A 9,438-nucleotide genomic window follows, 5' to 3' on the forward strand; every position below is an offset into this window, starting at 1 on the left:
GTTCGCAAGGCGGATTCATTTGGAACGAATTGTTGAGATGACACCAGTTTCGAGATATGTTAACAAGACGTCGTTTCATGCACTGAAGCACACAAGTAACTGGAACGCCAGTGCATTTCTCCGCAAGCTTCGGGAATTTATATCTGGAAATTGGTGTCGTCTTGAGAATTCGTTGCAAGTGCATCTGCTTGCGCAGAATTTGTACATTGTAATATGGGTCGCAAGATATTTAGCTCGAAAGTTAATTAGGAAATCCTTGTTAATTAGTCGATTTTGGATTTAAATTTTTGTGGAAGTAGTGTCTGTCCCATCGTGTAGACCGGCTCATAAACTAGAATTGAGCCTAGAATTTTGAAAGTGTTCGCTGAAACACTCTGTGTGTGTGTGTGTGTGTGTTTCAGTAAAACTTCTTTCTGGGCGAATTGGTGCATACTTGACATAAAAATTGTAACAGCGCAAACACATGCAACCACAAAGTACCAAGGACGAGACACAGCGCTTGTGTCTCGTCCTTGGTACTTTGTGGTTGCATGTGTTTGCGCTATTACAATTTTTATGTCAAGTGTGTGTGTGTGTGTGTGTGTGTGTGTGTGTGTGTGTGTGTGTGTGTGTGTGTGTGTGTGTGTGTGTGTGTGTGTGTGTGTGTGTGTGTGTGTGTGTGTGTGTGTGTGTGTGTGTGTGTGTGTGTGTGTGTGTGTGTGTGTGTGTGTGTGTGTGTGTGTGTGTGTGTGTGTGTGTGTGTGTGTGTGTGTGTGTGTGTGTGTGTGTGTGTGTGTGTGTGTGTGTGTGTGTGTGTGTGTGTGTGTGTGTGTGTGTGTGTGTGTGTGTGTGTGTGTGTGTGTGTGTGTGTGTGTGTGTGTGTGTGTGTGTGTGTGTGTGTGTGTGTGTGTGTGTGTGTGTGTGTGTGTGTGTGTGTGTGTGTGTGTGTGTGTGTGTGTGTGTGTGTGTGTGTGTGTGTGTGTGTGTGTGTGTGTGTGTGTGTGTGTGTGTGTGTGTGTGTGTGTGTGTGTGTGTGTGTGTGTGTGTGTGTGTGTGTGTGTGTGTGTGTGTGTGTGTGTGTGTGTGTGTGTGTGTGTGTGTGTGTGTGTGTGTGTGTGTGTGTGTGTGTGTGTGTGTGTGTGTGTGTGTGTGTGTGTGTGTGTGTGTGTGTGTGTGTGTGTGTGTGTGTGTGTGTGTGTGTGTGTGTGTGTGTGTGTGTGTGTGTGTGTGTGTGTGTGTGTGTGTGTGTGTGTGTGTGTGTGTGTGTGTGTGTGTGTGTGTGTGTGTGTGTGTGTGTGTGTGTGTGTGTGTGTGTGTGTGTGTGTGTGTGTGTGTGTGTGTGTGTGTGTGTGTGTGTGTGTGTGTGTGTGTGTGTGTGTGTGTGTGTGTGTGTGTGTGTGTGTGTGTGTGTGTGTGTGTGTGTGTGTGTGTGTGTGTGTGTGTTATAACCTGCTTACGCCGGCCCTATGTCGCACGTTGTCTACCAGTTTGGGCCATTAGGTAATTTCTCGTGTTCGTGGTGCCGTCGTGGTTCTTCAAGCGTCATTATTCCAGCTGCATTACGCAACCGTTGCCATACCGTTATCGTCCCAGCTTCTACGCCAACCAGGTGGCCCAAGCTTTCGAATGGCATGTGGCACTAGGCATGAGCTCAATGTCGTGATGCTGACGTGCTCGTTCGATCGTCGTCCCGCCATTGTCATCGGACAGTCGTCAGGCATTTACTGTCTACCGTTGCCATGCCGTCGTGGGTGTTCTTTTGCCGTCACCCCAGCTTCGTCATCCGATTTCATTCCATCGTCGTCACGCCATTCTCGTCAGCCCTCGTAATACAGTAGTCGTCACACCATTGTAGGCATACATTCGTAATCCTAATGTCTTTGTACCTTTTTCATGTCATTGTCGTCATTTGGTCGTCATGGTGCAGTCAACGTCGTGCATTCGTTGTCATACCATCGTTGTGACTTTGTCGACATCGCTCCACTGGCGTCCTTCTAACTTAGTTGTCCGACTCTCACCATGCCGTCGTTGTCATGCCATTGTCGTGATACAATTGTCACCATACCGTTATTGTCGCACGGTTGTTTCATAATCATCACATGAGAAACGCCGTTTTATTGTCGTCTTGCCGTCGTCGTCATTCCAGTACAGTCGTTCCATCAATATTTGCGAACAGCGCGCTGGATTCTGTTTACTCCAAATCACATTCGCTTATCTTTCCTCAACGTCTCAGAACACATTGTGGCCACTTCTTAGTTCCTTTAAATTTTCTCTTCCAGAACCAGTCCTGTTTTATGCGTAGACCTTGCGACCAGCCTGCAGTTCCTGGCGAGAGGACTGTAAGAATGAGTAAAACATTGACAGTGCTGCTCATTTTTAACCTTATGATCTTGCTCTTATGGTTCGCGACGGTCAATATAAAACGCTGTTGAAAGCCTGCACTGCGAATTAATTTGTTAGAAAGTGGCGACCGTTGACATAACATATTAAGGGCAACCAAAGACTATTCGTTCACGCTTTCGCTGACTAGGTCAAGTCCCGACAACATACTCTCCTCCTACTTCAAGCTTCCCGCTCGCTCACCCTCTGAGCTTTCGGCGTCAAGCGGAACTTAGTACCAGTTTATGGCTTCAAATGGTAGCTTCGTCACTGCTGCGTATAGGTGCGTGCGTGCAGCACGCAAAAATTCAAAGTAAATGACAAAAACTGAACCGGAAACGTGATCCCCGAAATCGGAATTGCGGAAGCGGAACTGGTTTGAAAGAAGAAACGGGGAACAGTGGCGCTCATGAAAAGTTGGCGATGCTTAGCAATAGTGATGGTGGCGCGTTAAGGGGGTTAGGGATTTAGGGGCAGCGATTTGAGTTACGACCGGTTGCTAGATGCTCTGTTAGTTGCAAGAACTTATAAGCACTGTGTGTGTGAGAGAGAAACTTTATTGCAGTTGTAAAGATTTGAAGGAAGGGTGGTCGGAGCATCTCAGTCCAGGGCCCCACTGGCCTCTGCCGCCATCCTGACCTGGCTAATTAATGTCTTTTGTCCTGACAGGTCGCAGTGGGCGAGCTGTGCCTCCCACTGCTCCATTGTCCTACTGGTATTTGGCCTGTGAGGGTGCTTAGTGCACTCCCAGGTTATGCGAACATCTTAAATTGTAAAACTTATCCTAGATAAATCTTCGAAAGCAAATTGGCAAAATGCTTGTCTTCTCATTTCAGATATTTTTACTCGATCGTAATTTCATGGCAATTTGGTTTATTTCCTTGACGGCTAGGTTTATTGAAATGCTGGTTGTGCTGCGTGCTTTTTGTTTTTGATTGCAGGGAAAGTGGTCGGAAGACATATGCATGAAATTCTGCGACCAGCTGCTTTCCTTCATCAAACGGCATGTTGAAGAGAATGACGGAAGGTCTGTGAAATTTCCATTGACCTTATGAGACTGCATTTCTTGCTATTTGTAATAACTTACACCTAAGGCATGTTTCGATCGTGGCCAGAAAATTAGCAGTCTTAACTGAGTAATAAGTGTATTGAGCTCAAGGGTTATGCTTCCGAGCTGCATCAGCTGAGGCTTCAAGGAAGAGGATGGGGGCATGGGGCCTTAAAGAGCACGCACGTGGTATAAAAAGATTGCGGACATCGTTTCCGCCCCTTATCGATAATTTCTTTGATAGCAGTTAAGGCGATGTTTTCTGGCGAAGATGCAAGCGCATGTTTTCTTTTCATAAAAAGGCGGCCTGCCTAAGGCTTTCTCCACCGCACTTTGACATATATACTGGAGAACTAAGTATCATCTTTGCGCTGCGTATTACTGAATGCGTAGTTATAGCAACGGCACAAACATAGAGCAAAGACACCAATGAGCAAAATCGGGCCATACATGAGGCTCTGAGCTGAAACTATTGGCTTATTGTTCAAAGACACGCATTTAGTACATCGTAAGCGCATCTTCTAGGACGTATGCAATGAGAGAAAAGAAAGTAGAGGAACATGGCCGTCACCATGTGTTGTAAAGACCGATTGAAATGGCCAGATGGTGACGTGCTTTCATAAAACTGCAACTGAGGAGCAACATAGACGCGTGTCCTTCCAATTGTGCATTTCCATTGCTTGAAAACTAACTTACAGACTGTTATAAACATGTTAGCGAAGTGTTACTAAACTGCGCGTTGCAGGCAAATCAGAGTATCTTATCAAACTGGGCAAAAGATTGCTTGCACTCGCTTCCGCCTTATCATGCAGCGTCATCGAAAGCAGCATACCGACCAGCTCTATTGGCTGATTTAGCTATGGCGATACCTTCTCAGTTACGCATAATTGCTATATTTGAGTGTACTAATTGGAACATATATATGTCTGCGATCTTAAATAGATCAAAAATAATTTCATCTTTGCACTGCCAGTCGCTTCTGCTGCGCCTGGCCTCCGAGATATCAGCCGCGTTTTGCGTAGCTTAGTCAATCGCGGCCGCCACTTGTTGCGACGAGCCCTTTCTCTGTACTGTGATGAAGGCAGCCTGAACGCTTTCCGGAGCGGAGAGAATTTAGAGGGGCGGAGTGGGGTATAGAGAGAAGCGTCTTGGCTTCGCCCCTGTGTAGCTTGCAGCGCTCTACCTTGACAAAAAGACAAAGTGACGCATCGATGCGACAACTTAACTAATACATGAAGCTTTAGAAACATTTTTGCGTAATGTGATTCGTGAGACGACTTCCTTTACGACGAGTTCATTCTATTATTTCTTTAATAGTGTTTCAAGGCAACTTTATTATAGTGATGTGCACAGCTGAGCTTCATATTAAGGAACCTGCCTCTTTTCTCAGCGTAAACCTTATATTAATTCAAAAGAATGGAATAAAGAACTCGCGCGGCACAAAATATACAAGCGGTTTTGTGGTATTTAATGTAACGCTGGAATTGTGAGTTGGTCATATATTGTCTCGGATAAACCCGCTGTCTTCGACACAACTTTAAAACGGGGTGGAATGCGCATTGATTTGTGTCGTCTGTTCGTTGACTTCCATACCGCTTTAAAGTAGTTGTATGCAGAACAGCGCATTTTTCCAAAACAGTGGTATAGGGCTTGATTGGGCAGTAACAGGATTCCTTCTTTTCTGCCACTTACCTTTCTGCACAGCCCCAACCATAGCACAGGTGTACAAAGCACCATACGAAGAATATATTTCCAGAATATATTCCGCAGAATGTAGGAAACGGTTTGCTTATAAGGACGACATACCATCGCGTCCTTAAAGCCCTTAATATTGCGTCCCGATACATCCGTTTTGTTGACATTCTCAGTAAGTCTTCTGCCACTGAAGCCATGAGCTTTTAGAGGTACCCTGAGTATGTGAAACGGCTTATTTGGTTCGTGAAGCTAAGTTCATAATGTTGTTGAATGACTTGACTAGCAAGGTGCTGAAGTAGAAATGAGCAGTCGTGCTTTTGTACGGGATGTACCAGTTCGTTTCTGTTCACTTCATGAAACAGCAAATCTTTAGAGGAGTTATGTACGCCAAGCACACAAAACATAATATAATTACTCGTATTTTTCGAATGCCGGCATAAAAAGTGTAAGTCACTCAAAATATGACCATAAGAATACACAGTGTAAAGAAAAAGATATTTTGTTAGGTTCTGAAACTACTAAAACTGAAAGTTTCTCAAAGCTCGAGCTATTTGCTGATCTCCAAGACAGTTATTTAGTTACGTCTCACGCGCATCCAGGTAGATGTCGGAGAGTCAACTTTAACTACCAAACATGAAGGTTTGTGTCTAACCCCCTTTGTATTTTATTTGTTCTATAAACTACGATAGTTTAAACCACCCTCCCCTGACATCGGTGAGGCCTTCAATGTGCTTATGAAGCATCTCCGAATTAACGAAACGCGCTGCCCCAGTGAATGACTTTAGTTACGAAGCTCTTTGGTGCCATTGAAGGTACTTTATAAAAAAATTTGTTCTGGCCTTGAATGATGGGCCTTCAGTTTTGATCTCAAGTGATTACCTTGGGAGGAGATCATGTTACCCAGATATATGTGCTCATAGTCTGTTACTGGAAGGTGTAGTATAACTATATGCTGTGTCGAGAGGGTGTTACCGCTCTCGGAAGACAACGGGCATGGGTGTCTTGTGTTGCGCTAGAGATGTTTTCTTTTAGGGTGATCTTGATGTACATTTCATTCTTTTGCTGCAGCAGGCTGTTTTCTGACCCGCAGGAACGCCTACATTTTCGAGTACGTTCCTACTTCAGGCGAAGTTGTCTGCAAGCGCCTGACAGATCCCGGGAACCTTTACGGGCTGCCAGATTGGTTCCTGGAGGCGTTCGAAGGTTATTGAAGTGTCCACATCAGCCGCTGTCATAATCGCACCTCATGCGATGATTTAACGACAGCTGTTCTTCTAGATTTTTAAGAGACAAAGGGTTTGATATTTTCTGGGTGCCCGCAAAACGTTCTACTCGAGGAAGATGTACGATGGTCGCACATTGCCTTATAGATGATCCGAAGTAGATTGTTTACAATTTGTCATTCTTTCAAAATTATCGCTCTCTTTAATAATTTTTGATAGAGCTAATGCTTTTGAATTTTAACGCTTGATGACAGTGCTCTATAAACGTTGAAATATTTCAGGTAATTACAGCACAATGTAAACGAACGGTCACAGAACTCGCAATATTCATTGACGAGGCAGGCATCAAAATAAAAACATTTTTTACACCTGTGTGATTGTCATATTTTCGTTGTTATGACAGTTGCAGCAGTGACTTCGCGGTATTCCACGAATAGGTGATGCCTTCCACTTCTACAATTGGCTCTCGGTTCTCGAAATGAGCGTTATTTCTAGCAGCCAAAGGCTTCCTTTGCGAAGCCTTGGCTGCTATCCTTAAGCCGCTGCACCACAATGAAAGTAATGTTCTTAGAAAGGGGGCACAACCGCAACCTATTTTGCAATGGCGCTGCCCTTGTCCTCAACGATAATTGAGGCGCCAAATTTTTTGCCTTAGACGAACGTCTTAGAATGAGTGATACAGCGCGAAGCAGGGACAAGGGGCGGAAGAAAAACGAGGAGAAGCGCTTACTGCCAACTGCAATTTTATTGTCTAGTGCAAGGTGTTCTAATAAAGAGTTTTCAGTAAGCGCTTGTCCTCGTTTTTTTTGCGACCCTTGTCCCAGCTTCGTTCTGTACCACTCATTCTAAGATGTAAAACCAACTCGTCCAAACCTTCACCCTTAGACGAACCTAAGGAAATCCCACAGGAATTATGATCAATAATGAACCCGTAGAAGCAGCAAAAAAAAAATGGCGCAATTAACAAACCGCTTCATGTGAAGCGATACACTCGTAGTGGCAAAAGGCTCATTTTGCGTGGTTTGCATAAGAAATCTGCTGAGCTGCAAGAGGTTCATGTCCTTCGTAAGCAAAGTAGATGGCCGGGCCAGATCATATACACGTGATTTACGGTGTTCTTAATGACGTTGACATACGATTGTTCTACGCCCTTAATGCTCTATGCTTCAAGACGTGCTAATTATGATCTGCACTGAATCCAACGTATTTCCGTAATTATTGGAAAGAATATAGAGGGTCGATATAATTTGCAGACTTTACAGCTTTCTGCTTGAGTACATACTCCTAATTCATTGTTTCGTGTACCTTTCTCTGCCATTTTATTCTATGCATTGAATGAATTGAAGGGGATTTCTGATTCTCAATAAAATTTGCTTAGTAGACATGTTATCAATTACAAAAAATATAAATGGCCCTATACCTCTCCGAATGTACGACGTCTTCTTTTTATGCAATATTTCCCTTTCAGCAAATCTTTTGTACAATGGAAGTTTCGAGGCCACAGCCTCATAGCAATGACGATGTGTGTTGTAGCGGTCAGGCTACATTTCTATTCGTGAGCAGAAAGTGTTCGAAGACGTAGGACAATAATGTGGACCGTCGCGTCTGTTGTAAGGTGCGATAAGAAGAACTCGAAGGCTTCAGGTGGACAGGTTGCACAGTTGGACATATAATTAACAGCATTGCTCTCTTACACAGCCGCAAACATTGAACAAGTTAAGATTGTCTTCTAATGCGCGAAATCTTACGACGCGACACACTGCACAGTTCCCGTTTCTCGCGCACTAACGCTTCAAGTCCGGGTGTCGCGGCATAAGGCCCAACTGAGTTTTCTCAGGTGTGATTGCAATCTTCGTCGGGACGCCGTACGCGGCGGAGACGGCTTGGCTTGGGCAGGCAGTGGCGGTGACGTGGTGACAAGCCGCTGGGGTGGTGGCTTAGGATTCCTTTTAGTGCCGGAACTCCAAGAGCACAGAAACCCCGAGAGTAGTGAAACCAGACAGGCACAGGCCACGGCAGGACCTTTGCTCCATTGCCCGTCACGAGGCTGCCCAGCGGTGCACCTCGGCTGGCCCTCTTGGCACCAGTTGTACGAACCTCCTTCGCTAGTTTGATCCGCCTTCGTGCTCCCAGCTTCCCGCTCGCTAGTGTCTTCCACTTCTTTCTCTTGTGCCAACGCTCGAGCGTGTCCTCTTTCCATGTCGTGGCGCGTCTGCCGTCGTCATCTTTCGCTACATTACCCCTCATACAAGAAAGTTGTTTCAGTTTAAACAACATTGCCATGCAGAGTTGGCTTGCAGCAGGAGGACTCGTTGCACTGACAGATAGCGCACACAGTTCACACAGTAAAAAAAGGAAAAGCACGTACTTGTATATAAGCAGTAACAGAAGAAATATGCACCCACATATACTTTGTTGTTCACATGTTTGGTGGAGTTAATGTAAGAGTGCTTCATGGTTCGCTTGCAGCAAGAAGCGCTTGCTATAGAAAAAAAACATGAAGCTTTTGAATGGACCATACAAGGGAGAGGCCTTCGCGTTCTATGGTCGAGTAACCTGCTTCTCTGGGTAGCAGATTCCTACTTGACAACGCAACCGGATGCAGAACATCACCGTGGATTTCTTGGAGGACCACTCCGAGGCTTGCCGGTCACGCAACTGTACGTAGGACAAACGGTTGTTTTAATTCCCGAAACCAATGAATGGGCTGATCAGAAAGTTAGCGTTGTGGTTCGTCGAAAGCTTCACGGTGACACGGCTCCCAGACTAGATTATTGTACGCACGGTTCTTTGTCAATTCAATGAGGGGCGCTGACACTTTTGAATAATTTGGCACGAAATCGCGGTAGTATCGGGTAAGGCCCAAAAATGGACAGATTTCTTCTTTTAGTAGTTGACTGTTTGGCGTATGGTTAACCCCGGTCTTGATAACTCCATTGCCTTGGTAGACACCAGCTGGCAACCCCGTTCCACCTAACCAATGTGCTGCTATTCTTAGTGACACCTTCTCAAGAAATTTCTCCGTAGTTACAAATACTAATCTTCCAGGCATTTTTCATTACAGTTACCCATTCATGCATGCCTCCCATAATTGTTTTCACGGCTGGAATTACG

The 9,438-nt window shown here is 45.1% G+C and overlaps 1 protein-coding gene across 1 annotated transcript in view; it reads left to right on the forward strand.

Moving 5' to 3' along the window:
* LOC142586127 (decapping and exoribonuclease protein-like) overlaps positions 1 to 6,640 on the forward strand; it is a 97,872-nt gene extending 91,232 nt beyond the window's left edge. The window contains exons 7-8 of the mRNA XM_075697380.1: positions 3,300 to 3,385; positions 6,192 to 6,640. Of these exons, the coding sequence (XP_075553495.1) occupies positions 3,300 to 3,385; positions 6,192 to 6,312 (207 nt within the window). The 3' untranslated portion in view covers positions 6,313 to 6,640. The remainder of the gene's footprint in view (positions 1 to 3,299; positions 3,386 to 6,191) is intronic.
* Positions 6,641 to 9,438: the final 2,798 nt, after the last annotated feature.

Source organism: Dermacentor variabilis, chromosome 6 (assembly GCF_050947875.1).
Source record: "Dermacentor variabilis isolate Ectoservices chromosome 6, ASM5094787v1, whole genome shotgun sequence".
Lineage (NCBI taxonomy): Eukaryota > Metazoa > Arthropoda > Arachnida > Ixodida > Ixodidae > Dermacentor > Dermacentor variabilis.